We start from the raw sequence: 16,389 nt of genomic DNA on the forward strand, positions 1-16,389 counted from the left end.
ACAAAAGACTAGTCTAACGGTCCAACGCAACTGCGACCCATTTGCAGCCAAAATTTGGGCAGCAAATGCGTCGGCATGGACACAACCAAGACCACGCGCATGTCCTCCCCTGCCGCTCCAGGCCTGCCTGGCAGCGGTGTAGTGGCTTATTCGCTTCACTGCGTGCCTTGATAACTGCGGTGCTGCTATCAATGGTGGCGTGTGACGGGTGATTTTCTGCGCTGCCATCAATAACACACGCGCTTGGAGTCCAACATCGGCATTGATAGTGTTCGTGCAATACATATGTTCTACACGATAATCTCTTCTTATTCCTTCTTTCACGCTAATCTCTTCTTATTCCTCAAAAAATGGTAATCTTTTTTTTTAGTCGAAAAAGTGTCGTAGATTGGTCTGGATTCACATATATCTACATACTCATCTAGATCGTGCGAATCTAGGTAAACCCGTGACGCTTATTTTTGAACGGAGGAAGTACATAACATTTTTTTTTATGAATGGGTGATGAAGCGGAGAGTTAAAGTATGATAAAATCACACTATATCATGACTCTAGGGTCATCTAACTTGGTGCCCATGTCATAACCTTCGCGAATACTACCTTCATTTTAAAGAATAAGATACATACGTAGTCTAAGATGAGCTTTAATCATCAAAATTGAGCAAAAAAAATCTTAATTTTATTATATGTAATTAATATTATTGGATTCATGTTGAAAATCACTTTTTAATGATGCTAATTTCATACAAACATACTTTATAAATTTTAAGTAATTTCTTGGTCAAACAAAAATAAAAAAAAACAAGGACACCTTCTTCTTTGTAACGCAGGGAGTAGAATTTTCTAGCCCGGTGTAATACACAGGTATTTTTCTGTTACGAAGGATACAAATGTTGTGAAAGAAAATGTGTTTCATACACCTAAGTAGGAAGAGAACGAGATTGTCCTTGTTTTTGTTGTTGTTGCAAATGAACAAACAATTTGAAGGAAAAGACGATCTTCTCGATGTGACGCGACCACTGAATGCGACCTTCCGGGTTCGCAGTCAGGTAGAGCCCAACACGCCGCTACCCGACTGACTCGAGTCTCAAACCCAAATCCGCGTGACCAGACCAGTGTGACTCGACCCCAATCTCCCGAAGCCTCTTCCCCATCACTCTCTATCCCATCCCAACCCTAGCTCGGCGGCAGCACCAGCGGCGGCGATGTCGTCGATCCCGCCCGACGACCCTGCCGAGAACGGCCACCGCAACGGCAACGGGCCGTCCCCTCCCCCCGCGAAGCGCGCGCGCTCGGCGCTGATCTCGGCCGCCGAGATCCGCGACGAGTTCGCGCACCACGACCCCGCCGTCGCCCGCGTCAACAACGGCAGCTTCGGCTCCTGCCCGGCCTCCGTGCTCCAGGAGCAGGCCCGCTGGCAGCGCCTCTTCCTCGCCCAGCCCGACGACTTCTACTTCCACGGCCTCCAGCCGGGCCTCCGCCGCTCCCGCGCCGCCGTCGCCGCCCTCGTCAACGCCGGGGACGTCTCCGAGATCTCCCTCGTCGACAACGCCACCACCGCCGCCGCCATCGTGCTGCAGCACGCCGCCTGGAGCTTCGCCGAGGGCCACTTCGCGCGCGGCGACGCCGTGCTCATGCTCCACTACGCCTACGGCGCCGTCAAGAAGTCCATCCAGGCCTACGCCGCCCGCGCGGGGGCCGCCGTCGTCGAGGTGCCCCTCCCGTTCCCTGTCGCTTCGCCCGACGCCATCGTCGCCGAGTTCCGTGCCGCGCTCGCCGTCGCCAAGGCGGGTGGTCGCAGGGTCCGGCTCGCGGTGATTGACCACATCACTTCCATGCCCAGTGTTGTCATCCCGGTCAAGGAACTCGTCGCCATCTGCCGCCAAGAGGGCGTTGACAAGGTGTTTGTCGATGCTGCGCACTCCATTGGGCAAGTCCCGGTCGATGTGCGCGACATTGGGGCCGATTTCTACACTAGCAACCTCCACAAGTGGTTCTTTTGCCCCCCGGCCGTGGCCTTCTTGCACACCCGCAAGGGTGGCCCAGTAGCCTCTCAGCTCCACCACCCTGTGGTGTCGCACGAGTATGGCAATGGGCTGCCTATGGAGAGTGGATGGATCGGGACACGGGATTACAGTGCCCAGATCGTTGTTCCTGAAGCTGTCAACTTTGTCAACCGGTTTGAAGGTGGGATCGAGGGGATACGCAACCGGAATCACGAGAAGGTGATTGAGATGGGCAAGATGCTTGCCGACGCATGGGGGACGTCTCTTGGTTCGCCGCCAGAAATGTGCGGAAGCATGGTTATGGTAGGGATGCCTAACTGTCTTGGCATTGACAGTGATGATGATGCAATTAGAGTGCGCACCATGTTGAGGAAGGATTTCAAGGTGGAAGTGCCGATATACTACAATACCAGAAGGCTTGAAGAGCAAGAGACGGCAACAGATAATAATTGTGATCCAGTCACTGGGTATGTAAGGATCTCGCACCAGATTTACAATGTCAAGGAGGACTATGAGAGGCTGAGAGATGCTGTCAATAAGCTTGTTGCTGATGGATTCACCAGCAGTAAATTGCGGCCTTCTGAGAAGGTACACTTATTAACACTCACTTCGTTCTGATCATTTCTTTTCTTCAGTACTAGACTTTACTTTCATGGACTGGTTCTGCTCGTTAAAATTATTTTTTGCACCATAAATTTGTTCGATTGTATTATTCTACTCTGGGTACAGTCGCCTATTGCAACACATGCTTCTACATGATATGCTTGTACACATGACTTTTTTTTTCCAGATTTTACAACCTTTTACATTTTACTGATGATCCTTCTTGTGCATTTACTTGACATTCTACCGATCCACAGTTTATCTACATGCAATGCTGATCTTTGAAATTTTATGTACTCATATACCAATAGAACATGAAATTTGTTTCATGCAAATGGTCCCTTCGTTCCTTATTTACATGGCGCAAGTGTATCTCGAAGTTCAGCTTTGATTATCTATTTGACCCACAAAACATGGGTCATGTGCTACAAAAAATACCTAAACTCCTATTCAAAAATAGTTTCTGATGGTAACTTTATGACACATTTCTCATGTATTATTGGTCAAATTGATGGCCAAAGTTAGATCCTGCAAAATGAGCGTGCCATGTAAATATGAATTGAGGAATAGAACCTAACATACTCTTCTGAGTTGGTAAGCTAAACGGCGACCAAGAGATGCTATACTTCAATGACACCCAATTTGTCCAATTAGGATAGTATGATATCTTTTCGCCCATACTTGGTTTTGATTGTTGTATTCCATGTACTGAGGTTAAGAATACTGCTAGTATTATTTACATACTAAAAGCAAGATATGGCTGAAAATAGAGATATATGTTAATAATTCCCACAAAATGGCAAAACATTTGACCATCCATCTAGTGTTTTTTTTTATTAGCGGATTGCAGCCGATAGATCATAATCGTACTGAAAGAAATCATAAACGGTTAGATTTCCATAACCATGTCCAAGCGAATCACAACCAATAGATACATAGATGTAAAAGCAGAGAGTCAGAGTGTTACTCGTGGTTTCATAAGGAATTGGACTTGTAAAGAATTCACTTACTCATGTGCATTTGCTTATATCACTATATAAGGTTGCAAGTGCTATTGAGAACGTGAAAATTTATATGTCATGCTGGACAACCTTACTAATTGTTTCTTGTTCGTTTATGAATGCTTTTGGCTATGTTGTATCTGCTAAGCTGTTAGACCGTGTGAGTTTTGCTAGTACGCACACCCACACGTATTAGGGAGTTGTGTAGCAAACTATCCCTGGCCTTTTTTTGCTTTTTGTAGAGGCTTCCATTGTGTGGGATTTTTTTCCTATAGAGTTTGTTTGGTTTGGGAGTGGAAACCATAAGAAGTTTTCTTATGTTCTACTTTGCAATCAATTCCAAAGGAAAATTTCCATTGAGTCCAATCTCATGGAAAATATACTTTATTTCTATAACAATTACGCCATACGAAAGTTTCTGTGTCTTTCCAGTAGTGCAACCAAATAGCTTCAAGATTCCTGCGTTTTAATTCCTGTAGGATCCAATGTGCATAAACCTGGCAATGGTTTCTGAAAAACCTGGTGAAACAGTTTAGTTTCGCGTTCCGGGGCAAAATGGTTTGGGTTATTGTGGGTCCAGTCTATCAACAGTTGGGTTTGGTTTGGGTCTACAGGAAAAGCAGTCAGATGCGGTTGGGTGTGGGCCTAAACAGTTCGGTCGCTACTGGTCAAAAACTATGGTTAAGAACTGGTTACGTAGACTGGTTCCTCGCAAGCCGCGACCAAGCCATGGAAGGCCCATGAGCTGAGACAAACCCAAAAAAAAAAATCTACTGGTCCGCACCAAGGCGCCAGAGATGGAAAGGGAAGAAAACGTGGGACAGAACCAGTCAGCTGGATCCAGGCAGTGGGGTCTCCCACGGTGGGTAACCGTTATAAAACTATGGGCTAGAACCACAGTTCCTGCCATACTTTGGTTCAGTTTGGGTCTAGGATTCACGTAAGTTCGGTTTGGGTTTGGTTCCAGCATAGAATTCGGTGGGTTAGTTTAATTCGGTTCGTCTCAGCTGGTCCCGCGGGCCTGGTTTAGATACAGTTTAGATACCTAACCATTGCCAGGTTTAAATGTGCATGACATGCCAACCAAAGAGGCGTACAATGTGAGGTATGCTAGTACCCAGTACCCACAGGTACTAGGGAGCCGTGTAGCAAGTTGTCCCTTAAGAGCCTCTTTTGTTCAAAGGAATTTCATATGAATTTTAGATGATTTCATTCTTTAGGATTTGTTCAAATAGAGTTTGTTTGGTTTGTACGATTGAAAACCACGGGAATTCCTATGTTCTACGTTGTGTGCAATTTGAAGGAAAATTTGCATTTAGTCCAACCTTATGAAAATTTTCCTTTGTTTCTGTGACAACTATATCGTGCAAGTAGTGCTATGGGAAAGTTATTGCGTTTTTCCTGTGATGCAACAAAACAAGTTTCTGTTGCAGATTTTTTGTGTTTTGTATTCCTATAGTATTCAACATGGCCTGTCATCCAAATCCTTAGTATCTCTTATAATCCATAGTTTCAGATTTAAAAGCAAGCCTAACACCTGATATTGGTGAGTATACTAGAGCGCCGTATATGCTCCACTCCATATTCTAGTATTAATTTACTTTCCATGTGGGTAACTAGTAATGGAACTATTGAATTATTGACATTGCACTCACTGCTAGTTAATCCTGTGTCATGTCATGATGGTGTCAAGAGTTCCATAGTTTACATTCATTGTCAATAGATCTCCAAGTCTTGCGTAGCTAGTGTTTGACACGGTTGTGATGTCCTTTTCAGCTGAATTTGTGACGGATGCTATTGGTACTTGATGATTGTTCCTACTAGTCTGATTACATATATATTATGACCTGATGTTTCTTTTTCCATGATTTTCTTCACAGCAAGAAACTCTGGCGTGAGGACATTACATCTAGCCAGCAGCAATCCATCCTAAGATATGCTGTGGCCGACTACTTAGGTGTGGATCTGTGCCACAGCCAGTGCTCCAGTGAGAACTAGTTATTAGCCTGCCCCATGGCATCGCCTGTTGATGTAGAGTGTACTTTCACAAACTGACAAATGTTGTATTTGAGCTGCAATAATGTGCACTGGTCTTCTCTGGTTCCTTTTTCGAGCTGTAATGTAAGAATAATAATCTGTATGCAAGGAGGCTTGCAGTCTTTTTAGATTGATTGTTGGTTACAGATGATGCTGATATCTCCCTGTTCTGTTTACTTCAGTAGCCATTTTATGGCTTCGTCCTGTTCTGTTTACTTCAGTAGCCATTTTATGGCTTCGTCCAGGAAAAATGAATAGAGTATGTTAACTCGCGAAGGTAAGATGGCTATACGTTGTGCACCGGGCATGCGCTCTTACAATTATCTCATCTCTTCTAACATTAGTAAGCAACTGTATTAAAAAATTACAAATTATATAACGGCAATGGATGAAAACTAGTAACAAGTAAACCTTTCTAAGGCAGAAAGCATGCTAGGTTTCACAGTTTCGCAGGCTGCGACTTAACCAAGATTAGCAAGAAAGCACTAAATTTTGCTCATTAAGATGGAAAATTGAAATCTGATGATCTAAAGAGCGGTGGTGAATGGTTAGGCAGGCACTGCCAACCGGGGATCAAACCCCGGTTTAACACTTTCGTGTCCTATAAAGATGAAAGGGAAATTTTGCTACAGCACACCGTTATTTTCTGGCATTTGCCGAACACACCGTCCGATTATGTTTTTGCCAAATACCATTATAATTTTGTGACACATTTGCCAGAATACACCACCAGCCTAAAAACGGGAAGTTTTACCTTTTCATGTGATAACTGCTTTTGAAGACAAAGTGCAAAGTTTTCCCTTTTTAGCCAGGTGGTGTGTTCTAGCAAATGTGCCACATAATTGTAATGGTACCTGGCAAGATGAAATATTCTTTTAGTGCGAGGCGATGTTTCCATCGATAGTGAGATGTATGTGGTGACTTCGTTAATCCCAAAATCCAGTAAGTGGTGGTTTGGGTGCCAATCACGGGAGCTCGTCTGTTAGGAGCTGGCCTCTTCACAGAGGGAACGCCTGAAGCATTGTTCCCGCGTGGCCGGCCATTATAAGTAGGTAGCTTGCCACACTTCGGTTCCTTTTCTTGGACATTCTTTTTTTATGTCTCCTTGTAGGTTTGCTAAATAAACATCTGTTTTTTGCTCCAATTTCAATTTTGAAATATTTGGTGGAAATAAAAAAGTTCAGAATTTGAAAAGGTTTAGAATTGAAAAATGTTCAGATTTAAAATGTTTACATTTGAAAACATTTTCATCTTTGAAAAAGGTTAGATATTGAAAATGGCTTAGATTTTAAAAAGTTCACATTTTGAAAAAAATATCAGATATAAAAATTGTTCCGTAATACCTCAAAATAACTAGAGGAAACCCTAACACGAAGGTTCTAGAACCTTCCTAAAACCAAAAAAAAACGAGTGGAAAACCGGCATAGAAAAACCAGAGAAAACCGCGATAGGGAGGTTCTAAAACCTTCTAAAATAGGACAAATTGTGACACCTAGGATTTTGATGGCACTACTACAAAATTTAGCTTCCGGAGTGGGTACGGGTTGCATCCCTAGGAGACACAACAAGGGTCAAATAATTTTCACCGCTCGTTTCTCCTTATCTTATGCACTACTAGAAAAAGATCTAGCCGTAGGATTGCTACCAGTGGCACACCACTACAAGGTGCGCCACTGCTAGCCATATTACCAGTGGCGCATCTGGTGAGCAGTGCATCACCACTACATTTGACCAAGATTTGACCCGCCCCTATACATAGCAATGGTGCACCATTTAGAGGTTAGCCATTGCTATGTACTACGTATATGGGGGTGTAAGTGGTGCCCAGACATTTCCACCCAGCCACCCCCTCCCCGTGGACCTCCTTTTTGGTTTTGAAAAAATAAAAAAATAGATAGAAATTTCAAAAAATAAAATCCTTTCGAGATGCCCAATGTATTATGTCATCTAGATTAAATGAAAATTAACAAACATGAATTTCGATATTTTTTTGCAAAATAGGGTGATGTTTTGGTAAAACGGGACTTCTGGTTGCATACGACCTCCGATGAAAATCTTTTTTATATGAAAATGTACCTACGCCGAAATTTCCTATCCGGTTTCAACGCCCTCTGGGCGTTTAGACAATTTTTAGATTCCTAAAAATAAAAGAAGGAAACATGACTTTTTCAGGTTTTAGATTTCAGGCAGAAATATCAAAAAAAGGAAAAAAATAGAAGTGGTGCATATGGTGCTGTAAGTTCCCACCCTATGAATTTTGAAATGGCCGGCCACTTACCCCCTTCGTCCCTCCCCCCCCCCCCCCCCCACATTCTATTACCCTCTTCCTCTCCTTTCCTCCTCATCATCTCCTTTCTTCCTTCCTTTTACTCATCCATCCACTCCCCCTGCATCCTCTCCGGCGACCTCTAACGACCCTTCGGCTCCCTCCTCCATCCTCTTCTCCGGCGACCACCGACGATCCTCCTCCTCCTCCTCCAACTCCGGCCTCCTCCTCCTCCACACCTCCTACTCTCCTTCTCTTCCTCATCCTCTCCTCCTCCACTCGGCCGACCCTTCCTTCCTCATCACAGAGAACGTGACAATATGCATACTAGAACGAAAATCGAAAAAACGCAAAAAATCAAGATCTAGATCCAAATTTCAAAATTTTACGAGCGATGCACTTCTTTTTTCCGCAGTGGCGCAGGTCGACGAAATAGCAGTGTCGCACCAGTGAGCGTAGTGGCACACTACATGGTGTGTCACTGCTAAGTCAGATAGCAATGGCGTACTACTGGTGCGCCACTGCTAACAGTGGCGTGATAGCAGTAGTGCACCGAGGTGCGCCACTGATAGTCATATGGAGTGCGCCACTGATTGCATATTTTCTAGTAGTGGTGTGTGCACTTGTACCAACGTGATAAAAAAGGCCTAATTGCACATGAATATTGTGTGGAAAATTGTACATGAGTTTCGCGCAACAACATGAAGTCGAGGATTTGTTTTCTTGGCCCACAAACATTTATCACAGACTTTTCTCTCGTCCCCTCCCTTCCCCTCCGCGTGAAGAGAGAGAGTTCCGAGAGATCCCATTTCCGACGGTGATTTCTGGCGGCTCCCCTCCCCCCGGTGACCTCACGGTCGCTGGAGGGCTGGGGAGGCACCGGATCTCATCTCCGGCCATGTATAGCTGTAGGTTTTAGGCCTTCTAGCTATAGGGTTTGTCTGCTATGCGGAGTGGAATTAAATCCTATACGACCCTGCTCATGCGACCCAGCGGTGGACCAGATCTGACACCGCTCATCTGAAAACAACCAGCACACCTGGTACCTGATCGCAAAATGCTTTGATACGTGTAGAATGGGGGACGTGGTCTACCGGCCGGGTCGTATAGGATTTAATTCCGTAATGTTGGACGTCAGGTTTAGCTCACTACGGGAAAAACTGCAGTTGCCGTGCATTGCATCTTTGCCGTGTGTTTTCGCACGGCAAAGATTTCTTTGCCGTGCGCACGTAGAAAAACGCACGGCAAAGATTTTGGCCACGGCAAACACAGACACGAGCGCACGGCAAAGATTTGATTCACGGCAACGACGGAAGAGAGCGCACGGCAAAGAAAGTTGCACGGCAAAGGACCAACATAGCGCACGACAAAGATAGGCTACACGGCAAAGCACAAAAGGCATCGCCGTGCATGCCTTTGCCTAGTGTTTTTAACAAACGCACCGCAAAGCAAGTCTTTGCCTAGTGTTTTTAACAAACACACGGCAAAGCAAGCCTTTGCCTAGTGTAAGCGCACGGCAAAGATGTAAAAACTGGATTTCTTCTCAGCTCAAAAGGTGTGGCGTGGTATAGTTATCAACAAATGAACGCTTAGCTCAGTGGCAAGGTTGCATGCTTTCTCTACTCTGCGTCCTAGGTTCGAATCCTAGACCAATCAGTTTGGAGCTTTTTTTTAGATAAACCATATTTAGCACACGGCAAAGAAGCAACAAAGATCTTTGCCGTGCAACATTGGCGAGGCGCACGGCAAAGAAGCCTTTGCCGTCGATGGCTTTACCGTGCGGTCTTTGCCGTGCGGCAACGCACGGCAAAGCCTTTACCGTGCATATAAGGCCCTTTGCACGGCAAAGAAAGTTTTTCCCGTAGCCTCTAACTCTCGGATGGTTCCAAACAATGGTTTACATCAATAAAGTTCCATGAATTTTCTAAAGAGCAATTTAGATTACCTAGTACCACTCCGCATCATAATTTCAGTAAATATATACACTCATAATGATCACAAGATAATAACGGCGCAACACAGATCAATCCGCACCCACTAGGAACTATTTGACCTCATGTCCTCAAGTAATTGACGTGGTGCAAGACTGCGTCGCAAGCCGAGGCGACCCGCCGGATGCCGCCACCACATGTGATCCAGCCGCGGGCGTGGAGGAACCATCACCGGCGGCGCCGTCACCGTGGCCTTCTCCAAAAGTACTGCCATGGGAAATAGGCGGATGATCCTGCCGATGGGCATCTCCAGCCATGACCGACGAGATAGCGGCCGCCAACGCCGTGCTGAAGTTAGGGTCGGCCGCGATCGCCGCGGTCACCGTCTCCATCATCGACTGCTGCCGCGCGTCCAGGCCAAGTGCAGGCCTGTCTGGGAATACCGTGGACGCCCTCTGCTGTAGGTACATGGCCAGCTGCGGCGGTGCCGCGAACGGCATGGCCGGAGGCTGCTGCTGGACTGACGGCATGCGGTGCGGCATGCCGTTCGCGCCAGCGGGCGGCTGCGTGAGGTCGAGGGTGATGGTGGGAAACGGAGCGGAGGCGGAGAGCGTGGCCACGGTGGAGGCGTAGGGGAAGGACTGGTGGTGGTGGAAGACCGCGGGGTGGCCAAAGAGGGCGGCGCCGTCGCGGCTGGTTGCCGGCCCGGAGAGGAGCATGGCGGCGGCTGCGGATGTAGTGTTGGCCATGGTTGTTGCCTGCGGCGGCAGCTGGTGGTTGTGGTTGCCCTCATAGGTCGTGATCAGGACTGTCTTGTCGTCGGCGCACCGCTGCACCTGCATGCACACGCGTGCAGATATGTAATTTCAATCGGAAGTATAGTCAATCCAGTTCGATGCATGGATTTATATATCCTTTAAATTGTTCATGACCATGCATACAACGAATGAATGAATATACCAACTATCAAACAGTATTATCATCTGTGTGCACTTGTATGTATATGAATTTTACTTAGCGATGCTACCGTGAGAGAATACCGATTTTGCTATGGAGTGACTAATTCTAAGTTGATTGAGAATTAATTATCTTAGTTAAGAAGGTATCGTTAAATTTTAGTTGCACATAATGACCAGCAGATGTCACGAAGTAAATTCAATGGCCTAGGATATTTTCTTAGTTGCAACTCATGCACAAATATTTCTCCATCCCACGAAACATGTCGAAGGTTTGTTAAATTTTGGATGTATCTATTACTATTTAGTGTCTAGATACATCTAAATTTTGATAAACCTTCGACATGTTTCGTGGAATGGAGGGAGTACTAAAATCTTAATTGCAACCAATGCCTAACTAGAAAAATCTCAACCATGAGTGTTGTAATATTTGATGGATGGTTCTCTGTCTTTTAAGAATGTTATGTTCGAGATATTTATTTTTGTGTTTCAGTGGAGAGTTTGCGATTGTACCAATCTAGGAGAGTTGATAGGTCTGCCTAAATGGTCGGGTAATTGCATGATTTCTAAGTACTCCACATATGGTTATTGTAATAGTTTTTTGGTTAAATAACTAAACAATTCCATTCTACTTGATTAGGAATTTGCTAGTTCTCGTTCGGTGCCTAGTTAAGTTCTACATAGTTAAATTTTCTTCGTGATTTGTGCTAGTTATGAGTTGCAACATGAGTTGCAACTAGGAGTTGATGATACCATCTGTTAAGAACGAAGTTAGTTCTCAGTCAACTAAGAAATAGCCACAACCACTTAATTAATAGATTGGCACATGCTCCGTTTTAAAAGAAAACTAAATGACCAAGTCCTCCACTTGAATATGTCTTTGTGCCTTCTTGACTCGACTTCTTTTTATTTGAGATTTTGTCAACTTTTACGGCATATATGCAGCTAGACAAATTTACACCCTTATTCGGCCGGAGTACACACACTAACCCTCATTCATATAATTTAAGAATAATGTAGGTGTACCTGCTTCCTCACTGGGCATCCGATCGCCATTGTGCAGCGATAGTAAGCTCTCGGGCATGGGTTTCCCTTCGCCATCTTCTGCCCGTACTTTCTCCACTGGCATCCATCGCTAATCTGTAGTGTTCATCCAAGATCGATTATAATGCACGTTTACAATTTTAATTAACCTCGAGTTCAAACTGTTCTAGAAAGAAACTAGTGGAGTACCATTGGTGCTTCCGATCGCGCACGCACGGACACCCTCGGTTTTCGGAACGGCAGCTGATCCGAGGACGCTTGCTCGCTGCTCCGGTCCCTTGTTCCCAGCGCCGCCGCCTCATCTTGATCGGTCCTCCTCTTGTCGCCGCTGCTAAAAGACGGCAAGTCGGCGGCGACTACCTCGTCCTCCTGCTGCGCCATGGGCGTGGAGAATTGTTGCGTCGTCGTCGGCGTGTTCGGTGCCCCCGTTCTTGTTAGGTAGGACTGCATCGATCGAGGTTTGGTACGACCGAGAAGTACGTGCTGCTTCATTAGTCAAAGAGGAAAGCGAGGAAGCAATGAAAACTGCGTGCAATGAGATTAACATGCTAACTACCACTTCTGTTGCCCCTACAGACTACGTGTACTACCTGCGTTCTCTACGTCTACGACGCAAAACTTAGAAAATTGAAACATCTTTCACATGATAAATTGATAATGTACTTGTCCACAACATTGATGATTCAACAGTATGCACAATCAATGGTCGGTAAGACTTCCAATTCTTCCAAGAAGTGAACTTGACAAGCATGTCCTATTTCTTTGCCCTGGGACCTAGACCTTGACATTTTCTTTTCTTCTCGATATCCTACTAATTTCTTAATTAGCTCATTCTCAATCCTAGGAATGAATCCACTAATCATTTGGATAGATGAGATTCACGGGGATGCAGCTGAAGAGGTAGTCATAGATGGTAAAGCAGAGAAGGAGATTTTTTTTTTGGTGTCAACGGGAGAGGGGCGCTCACCCACCTAAAGTCGATTTTTTCATTAAAAAGAATGAGGGGGTACATGGGTGAGACACCAAGGGCAGCAAACAACTGGTCGCATACCGCGCCCAATAGAAAGAAAGTCAGGTTACACAGTGGAAAAGAGGGCGGCTGAGGGAGGAGGGGGTGAGGGGAGGGAAGGGAGTACATGGTTGCATTCTCACCTCAAGAAAGAGATAGAAACCAAGCTAACAGGCACTATGTTCACATGAGAGGGGTGTCGAACAACCAAAAGGTGCAGCTGTTCAACCAATATAGCGAGCAAACAGGGTGTAGACATGAGACCTGGTTCGAAAACAAATATGTTGTGAGATTTCCAGATGGACCATATAGGAGAGAGAGAACAACAATGTTACGCGCCTTCGGGTGCATGGGCGGTAGATCGTCGGTGAGGGTGTCGATAAGGTGCAAACATCGGCGTCGGCACGGAGATCCATAGAGGGTGCAACGGCACCCCACACAGGGCGGAGGAGGGGGCAGAAAACGAACATATGTGAGATGTCTTCCCGTTGGACGGTGCAGAAGGGGCAATGTGGCGAGGGCACGCAACCTAGCCGTTAAAGGAGCACACAAGTCCTAGTTTTGTGGAGGCGCAAGATCCAGAAGAACACTCTCACCATGAGAGGGGCGAAGAATTCCCAGTTGACATCTTGACCGGGGACGATGCAATGGGAGTCGAGGCAAGGGATATTCGGGATAGGGCCGAACGCACGAACTCCAGCTCACCCACGGCCGCGCAGACATCCCATGAAGAACGGTGATCTCAATGGGCCCACCATGAAGGGTGTTGGCAATTGTGGCGAGGGGGTGGAGACAATGAGAGAAGGCAGCTGACAGAAGCCCAGGACGGACCAAGCATCATGCCAAAGCGAGGTGGAGCACCCATCTCGGGGCTCGACCATGGGAAAGGAGCGGTAGAGGGGGACCAGTGATTGGAAGCATTTCACATGGGGGTGGCTACATCGGGGCGATCACATTGGTAGCTACGCTTCACCCATCTAGCCCACGGCGTGTCCCGACCCAAGAACAGACCATGCAGCACCTTAAGCAGCAGCCACTTGTTTTGGACCCAACATTAATTTCCTTGAACTGGAGAAACCCTGAAAGTTTAGGAGAGGAAATAATGTAGTGAATTCATTTAGAACCATCATTTCTAGATTGTCGGCTCATGCTCCCGTACATGCTAGTATTAATGTCTCCTAGTTTGATTATGTTATCCAACATGTATAAGTCTTTTTTCGAAATGGGGAAGTATACGCCGGCCTCTGCACATGCAGTCTTTATTAATGCTTTACAAGTTATTAAGTCTAATCGCTAATCAAATTTATTAATGGTAGTTCCTGCGAAAAAAAAACAAATTGATTGATTAGTTAGACCGAGGTGTTGGCATGGTCTTTTTCTTCTAAAGAATCCATCTTGGAAGGTGAATTAAACATATACTCCTTTTGTTCTAAAAATGATGTCTCAACTTTACCTATATTTAGATGTATTTACACACTAAAATATATCTACATAAATTTAAATCTTAATAAAGCCGAGACATTCTTTTTAAGATGGATGGAGTAGAAGAGTTCGGCGAGACAGGATTACGACGCCAAAGTTGGCATGTTATTGTCTGGCAAACACTTGTTGATCAGACTTATTATACGGAGAGCGTGCGTGCTCGACTGCTAGCGATCCCTATTGTGGGGATCTTGATCGTGGTAAGTATTAGAGATAGAATCAATGTACACCGAATATGGTGGAATAACCATATTCGGAATATAGTTGCTAGAGATATTCTAGGACTCTTAGAGAGACAAATCTTGATGTACCGGATACCCCAATATAAATACAGACTATGCGGCTCGCGATGTTGATCATCGGGTAACACGCTTCATACAATTTTACAGTAAGCAGATATGGGTACATCGTAATTTGTAATCATATGTGGTATGTGGAAAGAATCGAAATTGAAAAATGGAAATAGGAAAAAAGACAAATACTTTAGTTCTTAAAGAGGAAAAACAAAAAACATTGGCTTAGAGAAGGTGAGATCGGTTGAAGAAAAGAAACAGGAGTATGTGAGCACTCACTAGAGTTGGTGGTAATTGGTTGTTCATGAGGAGCACATCGGGATGATGGCGATGAGGGTGCCCCTGCTGATGACGAGTGACCTGCTGCAGCTGGTTGTACAGCGCGCCGTAATTCCGGGTGAGGTCATCCAGCATGCCCCGCAGCCGCAGGTTCTCCTCCACCACCCGCCGGAGCTTTGCTTTCACAGCCGCCGTCGCCGCCTCCATCTACGCACCACATACACATCTACTTGTCAACCAACAGTGCACATCACGTGTGGTACATCAAGTTAGCGCAATTGTAATCGATCTCGTAAATCACAAGGGGGGGAAATGGATACTAACTTTATTGTTGTTCTCCATCCCGACCATCAGCCCCGCTCTCTCCTCGCCGACGGTAGCCGGCCCAGCGGCGCCCATGGCGGTGGTCATCAAGTCTAGCCCGGTCTGCACCACACAAGTGAACCAGGAGGGTGCCTCAGTTTTGGAGCAATCAAGCATAACTTTTAGATAGGCGATGGCAGGATCTCAAGCAGCTGATGGATGCGCCGCGCCGATCGACGCCGTACTTACGTGGACTTCGTCGTTGTGGCAGCCATGCATCACCCTGCGGCCACCACCGTCGACTTTCCGAGATCTGGTACCCGTATCGCCACTGGCCGAGAAGAAATCAACCTCCTTGATCTCACCACGGCGCCGGCCCACCTCCTCGTCGCGCCGCCGCCCGGTGCCGGTGCTCAGAGACAGATGTCCGTTGTCCATGGCGTCCTCGTCGTTGTCGCGACAGTGATGGTGCCGCTTCTTACTCCATGTACCAAAGCTGCACCGCTCGAAAAGCAAAGCTATGATGGGGCTTTATCGATCTAGTAGAATTCTCATAGCCAGCCAAGGGGAAGACTTGGACTTTGGACTGAGAGGAAGTGAGGAACCAATGGGAAGGCTTAATGCTTGTTCGGCGGCCGTGTGATTTGTATCACGCGAGGGCCAGGGCCAGGGCCAGGGACATAACGGTAATTGCTTGTAATTGGATGTGTGCACGCGACTGCTAGCTCGTTCGTGAGAGAAGGTCCGAGTAGACATTAGGTCAAGGTAGTCAATTTTCATTGGGTCGCAGAACACGGCAATGAATCTCACGCAGTGATTATGGACGATCAAATATCTATCGTACTTCTCTGTTCCATAATTTTAGTTGTGGTTTTAGTTCAAATTTACAAAAACCGTTAAAAGAACTATGAAACAGATGGAGTAAAGGAAAATATTGTGTCACGGACGGCAGTCCTCTTACTCCTACCCACTTTTCATCATATAGAGGTTTTTTAAGGACGCAATATAGCGGTTAATCAAGTAATTATAAAATTAGAAATGAACTAATGATAAACATAATAATGAAGTAATTTGTTATATTTTTCTCTTCCTGCACATTCAAGAATGGCATATATATCTTCATGCGTCATGAACTCATGATCGAATCATTTATATTCAGCAAGTACAAAGGACTTTACA

General features: G+C 45.8%; 2 protein-coding genes across 4 annotated transcripts; one reads left to right on the plus strand and one right to left on the minus strand.

The window, feature by feature from the left end:
* Window positions 1–1,190: 1,190 nt before the first annotated feature.
* LOC124666339 (putative L-cysteine desulfhydrase 1) lies at window positions 1,191–5,793 on the plus strand. Its single transcript, XM_047203680.1, has 2 exons — window positions 1,191–2,594; window positions 5,491–5,793. The coding sequence occupies exons 1-2, from the start codon at window positions 1,206–1,208 to the stop codon at window positions 5,506–5,508; spliced, it is 1,407 nt and encodes a 468-aa protein (XP_047059636.1). The 5' UTR covers window positions 1,191–1,205; the 3' UTR covers window positions 5,509–5,793.
* A 4,054-nt stretch (window positions 5,794–9,847) lies between these two features.
* LOC124666587 (probable WRKY transcription factor 47) lies at window positions 9,848–15,803 on the minus strand. Of its 3 annotated transcripts, none has more exons than XM_047203929.1 (6): window positions 15,460–15,803; window positions 15,232–15,333; window positions 14,908–15,114; window positions 12,034–12,288; window positions 11,827–11,940; window positions 9,848–10,680 (listed from the first exon to the last, which is right to left on the minus strand). In XM_047203929.1, exons 1-6 carry the CDS (start codon window positions 15,646–15,648, stop codon window positions 9,976–9,978), a joined length of 1,572 nt encoding a protein of 523 aa, XP_047059885.1. In that variant the 5' UTR covers window positions 15,649–15,803; the 3' UTR covers window positions 9,848–9,975. The 3 variants fall into 3 exon arrangements, with proteins under 3 accessions (XP_047059885.1, XP_047059884.1, XP_047059883.1); XM_047203928.1 differs by having other exon boundaries at window positions 9,848–10,674; window positions 12,034–12,327; XM_047203927.1 differs by having other exon boundaries at window positions 12,034–12,327.
* Between the last annotated feature and the right edge of the window lie 586 nt (window positions 15,804–16,389).

Source organism: Lolium rigidum, chromosome 6 (assembly GCF_022539505.1).
Source record: "Lolium rigidum isolate FL_2022 chromosome 6, APGP_CSIRO_Lrig_0.1, whole genome shotgun sequence".
Classification (NCBI taxonomy): Eukaryota; Viridiplantae; Streptophyta; class Magnoliopsida; order Poales; family Poaceae; genus Lolium; species Lolium rigidum.